Here is a 12,667-nt window from a genome sequence, read left to right as displayed (position 1 = left end):
GTGCGTACCAACAAATTAACTACGCTGCTAGGCAACTTAGTTGCCTTTTAGGAATAATGGCGTTTGAATGATCTATTGGCTCTGTAATTTTAGGCTCATGATTCCATTACCAACTATTTTTCTTAACAATGTGCGTCTGAACTTTGCAGCTAAACAGTTTAAAGGGATAGAAAAGAAAGTTTTTAAACTTGTTAACCAGGTACAGAGAAATCTCGATTCTCCACAAAGAAATGCAAACCTCCTCGAAAGAGGAGGTCAAATAGCCAATCTTTTATGATCCAGGTGCCTCGGCCCAGTTCAATTGTGTGTGGATTGCATACGTTAGTAAAACAATGACATACATACACAGAGTCTATTATAATAACTCGTTTTTTTTTCCATAAATGGCACTTGAAGACAAAATCAACCAAAGAAAGGAAGTTGGAAAATAACCTCACAACAGTTGGGATATGACAATTAGAGAAAACTCCTTTACTTTTACAACTTTATCCAAATCACGAATATGATTACAGATGAATCCTAAGATACACTTTATATGCAGTCAGAACATGCTACTACACAAGCCAAAAATGTCAACCATAAAACTTGGTAATAGTACAATGGTTCAGGAGAGTATTCTACAGCTCATGCCTTTTAGAAATAGCAGGCAATTATTCCGGGGAAAAAATAGGAAAGAAAAATTCTTATGAGGAGGGTGACTCATGCGTGCTACACAATTTAGTTACATTCTTACGGTCACTTGAGGAAATGCCATAGAAATCTGCCAGGTAAGCCAAAGCTTCTGAGTTGCTGTTACAAATCTTCCACAATGATGCAACCTCTCCTCTAGAGACAGTTCCCCAATTCTCACAATCATTTAAAAAGTCAAGCAGCTTTGAATAAAATGAATCATAGTTCATCAACAGGAAGGGAACGGGAAGCTCTGATCCAATCCGTTCCAGCTGAATCAGTGCCAGTATCTCAAACATCTCATCTAGAGTACCAATCCCACCAGGAAGGGCAACAACAGCAGTCTTATCAAATGAATTGTTCCTCACTACAGCATCCACCAGCCCATGCTTCCGTGCAGAGAAAAATCTGAAGTCAAGTTAAAACAACCTAACTATCTAAGCTGCAATTGCTTAAATATAAATAGTACAAGCTATTACGCACTGGTGGTAGATTACCTGCACGTGAGGTAATTTTCTGATGGTAAGTATGGATGAAAATTAGATGCTGTCCACTCCCCAGCTTCTTTTCCTATCTTGAACCCACCAACTGGTTTTCCTGCTAGCATGCCACCTTGAGTAACAGCGTCCATTAGCCCTGGTCCAGCCCCTGACCAAGAAGTGCAGTCCAAAAGATTTGCTATCTGCACAATAAGATATTCAAAAAAATAATCATAACTTACAAAGACCCTTGTCACTATCACCATTGTTAATGCCAGAAACAATGTGTTTAGCTCACAATCGAATGGTTTCTTACATAATACCCACCAGCAAGTAAGCCAAAAAAAGGTGGCAGGAAGCTAGCTACCGTAAGAATTTACTTGCCTCTTTAGCCAGCCCTTGTGCTTGCACGTAATGTGCATGGCTTGGTCCCAACCTTGAAGAACCCAGATACAGAGCTCCTCTCCCTAATCTGTTTATGAGTTCATAACATTTTTTAATCTCTTCTTTAACCTGTAATATATTAAATAAAGGGAGCATTCAGTTTCCTAAATTTTCACTGGAATTTCAAAGGACAAAAATTCTTGGTATGTAAACAGAAGGAACAAGTTAACAGCAAAGAAGAACTCTGCAAAATGCTTTTCTAGAGAACTCATTTGTAAATCAGTCCCTGCCAATACAAATTTATACCAAAAGCTAGAGCTATTATTTCTTTATTCCTTCAGAGAGCCGCATCTAACACCAAGAAACACGAAGGGGTTGAAATGTTAAGTCCAAAAATCCTTAGAGTGACAACTTCCTGATTAAGCCAGAAATATATTGCCTCAAGTCCAAACTAGATATAATATACCCAGGTCATGCAAAACTGTCCATCATATATTGCTCCCTTGAATGAGGTTTATCCATTAATGACATTTACTATAATCCGTACCAGCATCCACCAAGTGGTATCCAGAAAAAAAATTAAAAAAATGAAAATTGAAAACAAAATTCGGAATTCTTTGAGGAAGCAGATTATCAAGGGACAGTAGAAAAGGCAGAAACCCACAACTATCCAAAACCCTACTAAAAACTGAGTGTCATGACTAGCCAACCTGAAACCTTGTAGATACAAATAATATTAAATGTTAGAAAATGTAAATTTTCAATGAGAACTAAATTATGTTTGACTTAAATATGTTTTTGGTCTCTCAAATATGATGTAAATTTGTTTTTGGTACCTCAATTTGAAAATTAACTTTTTTAGTCCATGTAATTTAAAAATTGTGTTCAAATAGCATCAATAAATTTGTCAAAAGGGCTCACCTATTACTAAATTTGTTGCACAAAATTCACCTACCAGTGTCTTTATAAGCGAAAACATCACAATAAATCCAACTAATGTTGTATAACTAACTCAATCCGTGATACTATTGGTGTGAGGGACTGACACGAGTTTTTTTTTTTTTTATAAATTACAAAGATGGAAAAGATCATATTTAAATTTGACGGACTAAAGCCAAATTTACCCCAAACTTGAGGAACTAAAAACGTACTTAACACTTCAAATTAAATTGAAACTCTAGGATTCTTATGCGGATGTCATCAGATTAAATCTCATTGTCTCTTGATGACAGTATTTTCAACAATTAGGTCCATTAGAAATTCGCTAAAAGATCATCACTACTTAGCAATCTCATTAAAATTATTCACCAATCATTATTTCTGACTTTCATAAGAGGAACCCCAGCAATGCCCCTCACATTAATAAATTTTGTTAGCAAGCGGTCCTAAAACCTACACATTTGTGTATTTGTCTCCCTATTCAGTACTTTAACATTCACAAAACACAACAATAACAACAACAAAAGAAGAACTAATACAAAACAAAAATTATCAATTTCCATCAACAAATTGAAAATTCTACAATAATACCAATTCCTAGCTTCCCATCTCAGTAAAGCAGGAAACTCTTCAATCAATGACATTCCAGAAACACATTTTACCAAGGGACATACACTATGAACCGAAACACAATATAGCTATTATTAGTTGTCACCCCACACCACAGGTTACATGGATCTAGTAGCTACTCTTCAAGCAATCCAACTAAACAGAAAATTTCACAACAGAAACGACTTTCCATTTTCACCAATTCCCATCAAATATATGCACCAAGAACTAAACAAATAAGCAAAAGGTACTAACTTGAACAAGGAAACGGTAAATGGTACCTCGTCAGGGCTCTTCCTCTCATCCAACTCAGTGAACTCTTGCTTGCTAACAAAAATTGCTCTATGGATGCCCTTGTGCTTTGAAAATTCAAAACCAATTCTATTATTCTGTTCTGTTCCGCACAAAAATTGGCACTTGAATTTTGTTTGATGAGTGTCTCTAAGCACAACATGGGTACCCAACGAAGCTGCCACTGAGAAACCCATCATTGAGATTCCTAAAGACGACAATTACAAGTCTTGTAAGCACCCACAATTCAAGGTCTGAGTTTTCTAGGAAGAACACAAAATCGTTGCAGAAAACGGAATCAGAATCAGTGTGAACAACACAGTTTTTTTTTTCTTTTTTTTGGTCGGACACAAGACAGCCATATTATTACACATTTTGTTCCTGGGCTTTAACCATGTATAGCAATAAGATCTTGGGCCTTGTCACCTAATCCAAATGGCAGATGATAAACACACCTCCACTCTCGTATAAACACACCCCCTTTTAAAAAATATATATATAAAATGTCTAAACTACCCTTAAAAAACAAAATTCCTAAACTTACACCTCCCTTTCCCGTACCCCGTTCCCCGCACCCCTCTTCTCCGCACCCCACACCCCCCTTTCCCACATCCCCACACCCCCTTCCACTTGTGATTTGTGATAGTTATTTTGACAGTTTCTAGCAGTTAAAAACCGTCACAAATTGCATTACCCGCGTTCAACCGCCGGATCTACGATCGCCAAAAATTATTTGGGGTGGACATTTTGTAAACGGTGGGATTGAGCGCAAGAAAATTCAATATTTGATTTTGAAACCCCTCTCTCAATTTATGTTCGCCGTTCAGTCTCTCAGCCATAGCCCTCGTTCTCTCTCTCAGTTCTCGAAAGCTCTCTTCATTCTCTCATATTTCAGCGAAGTCGATTCCGGCGAGCACAACCTGAACGACGGCAAGGTTAATCTTCTCTCTTCATTCTCTCATATTTCGGAGCAACCATTACCAAATTGAATCTTCTCAAGTTTAATCTTCTCTCTTCATTCTCTCATTTCCCTCTATCGACGTAGTTTTGAGATTTTTCTGGGTGATTTTATTTCTTTATAGTATTTTTCTTTTTCTAGGTTAATGTTGGGTGAGCTTTCTGGCTGGTGCTGAACTGGAAGCCGCTTTTTCCCGTTTCTCCGTTTCTTTTTCTAGGTTTCGTGTATTAAAGGAAAGTAGCAGCAGCAACCCGGTTCAGGTGTTCCAATGGCTGAACCGGATGGTCTCAAAACCATATTATCTCTTCCATTTCTTAACATTCTCCTATTTAATCGTTCGCAGCACCGCAACCCGGTTCGTGTTTTGTACTTGTTAATATTATTGAAAAAATCATTGTAGATTATAAACATATGTAAGTATTTTATAATAATAATAATAATAGGAAAATTAAAATTAAAACGAAAAGGGTTTGAATATAGATGTTATCACTTATCCGGGTGCAGCGTGTGTGGGCAGTGAAGTGTGAAGAGATAATGAAGGCAGAGGCAAAATGGCAGCAGCAACTTGTGCGGTTTCATTCAGGAACAGCTTCGGTGTGAGTAAGCCCTGTAAGTCAATTCTTCTTCTTCACTTTCATTTTCATTTTCATTTCCTCAAATGTCAAATGAAGGATTCATTTCACCCTTTTTAGCGGATCTTGGGTTCGTCACCTCTCAGTTGAGCGGCCTCAGAATCTTTAAATTGCTACCCACACCCCTCACTCTCACTCCACCTCTCCCTATCGTTGCCAGTAAGTCAATTCTCTAAATTCAGGATAAAACTTAAATGCACTACTATACTATACTATATGTACTACTGTTGATGTTGTTCTCCAATTCTAGTTAGAGTTTTACATCGATAATAAGCGTTAACATTTGACCAAATTCTTTATTATGCATATTACTAAAGTAAATATCTAATTACAAGAATACTATCTGCATCTATGTTACTTCATGTAAGTTTTATCCCTAATTAATTGATCTGTACACTCACTCCTTGTGGTTTCTTCGAAATTCACAAGATAACTTGCATATACCCTCCTTATAGGCATACTGGACCTGCTGTAATTTGTTTTTCGAGTAACATTAGGTGTGACTATAACGTATTTCAAACAATAAAGGGGATTAGTATAAGAAAACAAATGTAGGAATATCTCGTGAATTTCGAAAAAAACAACAGGAGATGTAGGTATAATTTGTTCTAAATTAATTATGCTTATTCTTCCTGTTTATGAATTTCCTTGTTTCTTAATTTCACTGTTCTGTAAATTTTTTAAAACAGAAAATAAAGTAAAAGTAACTAGACGTCTTTTATTCAAAATTGAAAATAGAGAATATATTTTTGAAACCAAACTCCCTCTTAACTTTTTAATTAGAGAACATGCATAACTAACAATATTATTTGACATGCATAACTAATATTATTGCTTGTTGGTGTGAATCTTCACTAAACATAGTCATTGGTTTGTGAGGCATCCAACTAAAATTGTGATCATTATTTTGAAACAGCTTTAACTAGCAGCCTGGTGATTGATTCTTATAGTGCTGTGATTTTATTGTTTTTTCAGGGAGAGTGTGTCCCTTCACGGGAAAGAAATCAAACAGGGCCAACAAAGTATCATTTTCAAACCATAAGACTAAGAAACTGCAGTTTGTGAACCTTCAGTACAAGAGAATTTGGTGGGAAGCAGGGAAGCGCTATGTAAAGCTTCGTTTGTCAACGAAAGCATATCCATTGTACCTCACCTGTGTTGCTCATGTGGGTCCTTAATCACTTTCCTTTCTCCTCACATAGACTCTTGTTATAATAGGGTATCTATCACAATGCTTAAAAGAGAGATCTTCATGGTTTAATTTTTGTTCTTATGGATGAAAGTCACAAAATGTTAGGAGTTCATTCTGATAAAATAGATGATATATAATTTGGATTCTTACTTCATAGTAAACAATTTTTAACAACCTGTATAGAACTACTTTCTTAAGTCATCAAGATGGAAAATATGCATGACTGATTTGTATAATCTCATTATGGACTTCAGATTTTTTTTTCTTCCTTTTACCTGGGTGGTGTAACACGGTATTATGTGTATCTGATGTCTTTCTCGTAGATTTAAAGGTTATGATTTGAACATTGATTTGTGTTGTAAGTAGCTAGATTGATCGGCGAGGGATTACTAGTAACTCTCCCCTGCTTCAACACCTTTAACTTTTTAGCCCGTCTAAATTTTTTATGCATTGATTATTTTGTTTCCATCTTCTTCCTTTTAATATATATTAATCTATTGTCTATGAGAATCTTACAGGAATCAAGTTCGGTAGCTTGGAAAATATTTAGTTTTTCCTGGAGTTGCTTTAAGTGGTTCTTCAGTGGTATTGGGGATTCATGCGGATTTGACAACTTCCCTAGGTTTGGTTTAACTCTATTTAAGAACACGTAAGATTTTTGTGAATTTGATTTGCTCTTCATATGATTGAATTCATTTCCCACTTACATTAAATTATGCAGCATCTGTTGTCAAAATATTATTGTATATATCAAATAGTTAAAGTATTTGTTTCTTCCAAATATATAATATTTATTTATAATGGTTAAGTGTTATTAATTAATAACATCTATCTTCACCAAAACTTACTAGCATAAGTGGTTCAGAACTTGTTTTGGTCAATCAAGAATTGCTCCTTGACTTGGATGAGAATGTACAATCTATAAATAATAATACTTAACATTTAATAAGTTGATTGTATATAATAAAATAATTGATATTTTTTCATGATAGAGACTATTTTTCATTTTACTTGAGCGTGTTAAGTTGATTTTTTTTCTTTCATAAATATAATTGAAGTAGTATTTAAAAATTGATAAAAATTATTCTGCACTCACGAATCATGATAAGATGGAATTTTCATAAAACAAAACTTAGATAAGTCCAAGAATGCTAGGCGTTTACATGCGAAATGCAGAATAGGTTAATGTAGGAGCACCCACTTGCTCCCTTGTGATTGTTTTAATTAATTAATAAGAATGATATAGGGAGCCCATAAATTAGTAAGAAAAAGTAGTCTATAAGTACGTGCCCCCATGCAATCTAGGCCTTAGATTCTATGACTTTCTTATTTTGGGACCCTTGAGAGTTGGGGATAGCTAAGGTTCGTTTGAAATGGGAACATAATTGAGTGATTATGACTCTATGATTTTATATACAGCTAGCATAGCATAGGAGACATATACATATACTTATGTTGAGTGCTACAAGTGCCTAATTAAACTAACAATTAATAACAAAGGAAAGGAAAAGAAGAGAGAATGTGCGTTAAGTTAAGGATGATCCTGCTTTTTATACACTCAAGATTTGTGGTTTAGAAGTTGCTAAAGCTAGCTAATTAATTTTTGTTTATAATTGTTATGAATTTAACCTGTTATTATTCTTTTTCCTCTTCCCTTTGCAAATGTTATTGGGTGCATAGTATCAGAAGGAGTTGGAACTGTCTCAGCTGAAGGAACAGATTGAGAAGGAAAAGGTAAATGAGCAATGTCTGGAAACTGGGACCACAAGATGCGCGTGTATATATTGCTTAGATCCCACATTGGCTGGGGGTCAAAGTATGTCTTATTTCAAAAATCGTCCTTTGTTGAACTAGCTTTTATGGTTTAGTTTGACCCAATCCATTCTCAATTATATATATTTTTTGGTATCAACTATGTTAATCGTTAGTTAGCATCAAAATAACATTTCTCTGGGGCTTTGACACCTTCAGTTCACTAGGTAAAGAAAGATTCTAAATTCATTATGATGGGCCTAAGAGTAAATATGATACAACGACAGGAACATGTGTGCATGAATGAGTGATAGAGAGAGATAGAAAGATCGAGAGGTGACATTAAATGTATCAGGAAGAAAATAGATAGATGACTGTAGGGGGTTGCGGGGAAAATATGATAATAGTATTTTTGTGGCGGTTTTAAAATCGTCAGAAACTTTGAATTGGACAGAATTAAAATGAATTTTGTGGCGGTGTAAAATCGCCAAAAAGTGACAAACAAGTCAAATAGAACTGCAATTTTGTGGCGGTTTCCGACTGTCAGAACATGTCAAATAAAAATGCATTTTGTGGCGGTTTCAAACCGCCACAAAAAGATTGAATTTTCTTGAAAAAAGCCAGCGTTTACAAAATATCCGTCGCAAACGGTTTTTTGCGATTGTAGATCCGACGATTATTAATGATGCGGGTAATGCATTTTGTGGCGGTTAAAACCCGCCACAAACTGCCAAAATAACCGCCACGAATCACACATTTTTTTTGTAATGGAAGGGGGTGTGGGGTGTGGGGGTGCGGGGAAGTGAGGTGTAAGTTTAGGAATTTTATTTTTTTTAAGGGTAATTTAGACATTTTTTATATATTTTTTTAAAAAGGGGGTGTATTTATACGAGAGTGGAGGTGTGTTTATCATCTCCCAATCCAAATTTATCTCATCATCCTATAATAAGAGTATATTAATTGGTTTAAGTTAATAAATAAATTATTATTCTTATTTTATAAAATTAATCTTGTAATTAATTCTTTTTATTCAAAGTTATATAACACAAAATAGCTTTCAAAGAATATTATGATAGGTAGAATTAATATTATGATACTTTAAAATAAACGAGGTAATTAATGTTATATTAAAAAAATATTTTTTTAATTTGGTCATGAGGAGATGGATTCATAAGCCCAAAAAGCTCTTAAACTGGAACCTGAAAAGTGGGCCTAAATATGTTGGTGAAGAACCCAAGGTCCAATAGTGGCCCAATAGGATCTAAACCTTACCCTTTGTATTTCTTCTTCTCAACCCTAAGAGGGTGAAGCCACCAGCCAGAGCTCGCAGCAAGTTCTCTTCTTCCAAAATGGGTACTTTTCCTCTTTCTCTCTTCTCCCTATCTCTCTCAAAGCATAATGACGCTGATTCATGTGAATCTCCGCAGGTATCTCTCGTGATTCCATGCACAAGAGGCGCGCCACTGGTGGCAAGAAGAAAGCTTGGAGAAAGAAGAGAAAGTAAATTATTCTACCTTATTATAATTCACTATATTCAGACAATTCAGTATTTTTTTGTTTCATCAATTTTCTTTATTCGATCTAATCAAAACCAGAGTTAAAACTCATTATCAAAGGTTTATCATAATGAAACCCTAATTTTTACTACAGAAGTTGTATTTTTCACAATTAATTTTTAAGATGATTATTATGTGTTTAATGGGTGTGTGTTTGTTTGCAGGTACGAGCTTGGGAGGCAGCCAGCGAACACAAAGCTGTCAAGCAACAAGACGGTTAGGAGGATTAGGGTTCGTGGTGGGAATGTGAAGTGGCGTGCTTTGAGGCTTGACACTGGTAACTACTCTTGGGGGAGTGAGGCTGTGACTCGCAAGACTAGGATCCTTGATGTGGTGTATAATGCATCCAACAATGAGCTGGTTCGGACTCAAACTTTGGTCAAGAGTGCTATTGTTCAGGTTGATGCTGCTCCCTTCAAGCAGTGGTATCTGCAGCATTATGGTGTTGATATTGGTCGCAAGAAGAAGAGTGCTGCTGCTTCTGCCAAGAAAGAAGGAGAGGTACAATACTGTGTGTGTGTGTTAATAGTACATGTTTGTTGCATATAGTTCCCTTTAAGGTGCTTTCCAAGCTGAGTAGTATGGTGTTAGATTTTGTGGAATGTATAGTTTTTGTCAATGTTGGTTGTTGGAACTTGGAAGCTTTCTTCTTTTCCTTTATTGTGTGGGTTATACTTCACTTTCAGTATGTTTGTCCAGTTTATTGCTCAGTTTTATCTGTATGTGCTTTGTGGACTATAATTGGTTATGATGCACTTTTTGTAGTTCCACTAAATCTCTATTTTTTTTATTAGAATTTAATCTGTATGCACCTCAAATGTGGAACTTCTTGAGACAGGCATCCGATGAGATTTTATCATTTTACCAAGTCATTATTTTCGTTAATATCATGTGGTGACAGGATAAATTCCCATTGGATGTCTGTGTAAACATGTGATAAAGCATATAACTAAACTCATTTTATAATTGCAGTTTTGAATTATTCAGTGGAAGTCTCAATGCCGAAAAAATATGTAAAATGAGTTCAGGAACTGGGTTGCTGATGTAATATGAAATAGTTTATTTTTTAAAATTAAAATATGGTTATTGTTTTTTATCAACTGTTAGATTTTTTTTATTCAAAGAAAACAGATTCTGTTTTTCTTGTTTGCTTGATGATAACCTTAGTGTGTTTCTTTACATCATTCAGTATTTTTATTTTAAATAGGATGCTGAAGCTGCAACTGAGGAGGTGAAGAAGAGTAACCATGTTTTGAGAAAGTTGGAAAAGCGTAAACAGAACCGGGTGCTTGATCCTCACATTGAAGAACAATTTGGAGGTGGTCGCCTTTTGGCTTGTATCTCATCCCGACCTGGCCAATGTGGCCGTGCTGATGGGTATGTTAACTTTTTACTCAATTAGCTATCACTGATGTAAGAAGTGCATACTTTCCTGTAAATTTTAGAATTGCTTTTTCATTCTTAGAACATTTATCCCATTAGCAAAAATATATACAATATAAAGAGCTGGAATTTAAAACATGATAGGGCGCCTGAATAAAATAAACTTAGTTTATCAAATGTTATAATATTTTGGTAGCCATGGTTCCCTAATCCTAAATGGTAGCTCTGGACCTTGTGTTATGTTGAGATCTCCTTATGGTTGTGATTCACTCTGGTAAAAAAGGAATTGCAAGACGTGGACATGTATCAGTAGTGCTCCGTATTAGCAATTTTGTCATCTAATCAGAAGTTTTGTCCGGTGATGCTGACTTCAAAATTAAATCAATAGTCAATCAGATGCTCACTTGTAAAGTTTACAGGCAAAAAAAATTATGGTTGACAAGACATGTATCAGTAGTGTTCCTTATTAGCAATTTTGTCATCTAATCTGAAGTTGTATGTCTGGTGATGCTGGCTTCAAATTTAAATCATTAGTCAGTCAAATGTTCAAGTGAGCAGTATTCTTTAATTTTAAATTTAATTGTTCTGGTTGTTGGCGCTGAATGGCTTTTGAATTTTTGGCAGATATATATTAGAGGGCAAAGAGCTAGAATTTTACATGAAGAAGCTTCAGAGGAAGAAGGGCAAGGGTGCTGCATAAGATATTCTCTGTTTGTACTCGCACAATCAGATGATCAGTTTTGCCAGGAGCTCTACTTTCTTGGGTAGGGAGGGTTTTATGGTTTTAGGGTTGTGTGGGTTTAAAAATAGCCAAGAACTTTTAATTGTTTACTTAATAGTGAGTTCTGTTTACATTGATTATTAAACTAGCAACTGCCCTTGGAATTATTTTCATTTGTGGTTAAATTTGTAAACTTAATTATGTGTCCGGCGAGTTTAAAATGAGTTTTTCTTTTGATATTCTATCTTCATCTGCTTGACGAATTGAATTTTAAATTGAGACAAAATCTCTTTATGTGCTCTAATGACAACAGATTGGAAGGTGTTTTGTAAATTCAAGCAACTAATGTATTTACATTATTGGATTAAGATTTCAGAAAACTTGGTGTAAATAAATAAATTTGAGGTTCTAATTGTTAAATTATCCTATTCGATATTGTGATTAGAAACAAGTTAGTAGGATTTAGATTAGTTGATGGATCATAGATTTAGGCTGGCAATTGATTGTACGTTCATTAGCTGGCATGTTGGTTTTCCAACACGTATGGACGTTTGTTTTTACTATTTTTATGTGAATAACATTTTTGGAAAAATTATTGGAATCTTATTGCTGAGAATTTTTCAAAATGTGTTTAGTGAAATTTTAACATTCTTGAGAATATTTTAAAATTTTAAATTAATTGAAATAAAAAATAAGTTAAAAAAGTGGGTTAAAATGTAATTTTTCACTTTCTCATGGGAATATAATTTTTATATTTCACCACGGAAATTATAAAATGTGAATCACATTGAATCATATTATGATTACTTTTCATGAAATAATATTCCTAGAAATATTATAGGAATATTATTGTTGAGAATATTTAAAAATGTGTTTAGCGGATTTTTAACATTCTTAAGAATACTTTAAAAGTTTAAATTAATTGAACTAAAAAAAATAAGTTAAAAAAGTGGGTTAAAATATAACTTCTCATTTTTCATAGTAATATAATTTTTATATTTCACCATGGAAATTATAACAAAGTGAATCATATTGTGATTACTTTTTCAAGAATGGACTTTTGTTTCTACTAATTTTATTTTTTGTTAATAACATTTCTAGA

At 34.5% G+C, this 12,667-nt stretch overlaps 3 protein-coding genes across 5 annotated transcripts; 2 read left to right on the top strand and 1 right to left on the bottom strand.

The window, feature by feature from the left end:
• Window positions 1-448: 448 nt before the first annotated feature.
• On the bottom strand, window positions 449-3,719 carry LOC109789826 (uncharacterized). The gene is made up of 4 exons (XM_020348862.3): window positions 3,362-3,719; window positions 1,533-1,661; window positions 1,167-1,351; window positions 449-1,077 (listed from the first exon to the last, which is right to left on the bottom strand). Exons 1-4 carry the CDS (start codon window positions 3,569-3,571, stop codon window positions 684-686), a joined length of 918 nt encoding a protein of 305 aa, XP_020204451.2. The 5' UTR covers window positions 3,572-3,719; the 3' UTR covers window positions 449-683.
• A 213-nt stretch (window positions 3,720-3,932) lies between these two features.
• On the top strand, window positions 3,933-8,065 carry LOC109814110 (large ribosomal subunit protein bL28c). 3 transcript variants are annotated; one of them, XM_083068508.1, is made up of 7 exons: window positions 3,933-4,306; window positions 4,471-4,684; window positions 4,847-4,938; window positions 5,022-5,120; window positions 5,937-6,127; window positions 6,672-6,775; window positions 7,834-8,065. In XM_083068508.1, the coding sequence occupies exons 3-7, from the start codon at window positions 4,881-4,883 to the stop codon at window positions 7,862-7,864; spliced, it is 483 nt and encodes a 160-aa protein (XP_082924634.1). In that variant the 5' UTR covers window positions 3,933-4,306; window positions 4,471-4,684; window positions 4,847-4,880; the 3' UTR covers window positions 7,865-8,065. The 3 variants fall into 3 exon arrangements, with proteins under 3 accessions (XP_082924634.1, XP_020234048.2, XP_082924633.1); XM_020378459.3 differs by having other exon boundaries at window positions 6,672-6,802; XM_083068507.1 differs by having other exon boundaries at window positions 4,834-4,938; window positions 6,672-6,802.
• A 1,042-nt stretch (window positions 8,066-9,107) lies between these two features.
• LOC109789827 (small ribosomal subunit protein eS8) lies at window positions 9,108-11,802 on the top strand. Its single transcript, XM_020348863.3, has 5 exons — window positions 9,108-9,258; window positions 9,333-9,405; window positions 9,626-9,962; window positions 10,669-10,838; window positions 11,469-11,802. Exons 1-5 carry the CDS (start codon window positions 9,255-9,257, stop codon window positions 11,542-11,544), a joined length of 660 nt encoding a protein of 219 aa, XP_020204452.2. The 5' UTR covers window positions 9,108-9,254; the 3' UTR covers window positions 11,545-11,802.
• Window positions 11,803-12,667: the final 865 nt, after the last annotated feature.

The sequence above is a fragment of the Cajanus cajan genome, chromosome 2 (assembly GCF_000230855.2).
Source record: "Cajanus cajan strain Asha chromosome 2, NIPB_CcT2T_4, whole genome shotgun sequence".
Taxonomy (NCBI): Eukaryota; Viridiplantae; Streptophyta; class Magnoliopsida; order Fabales; family Fabaceae; genus Cajanus; species Cajanus cajan.
The sequence above is the reverse complement of the archived record's forward strand: the minus strand, read 5'-3'. Positions and strand labels throughout refer to the sequence as shown.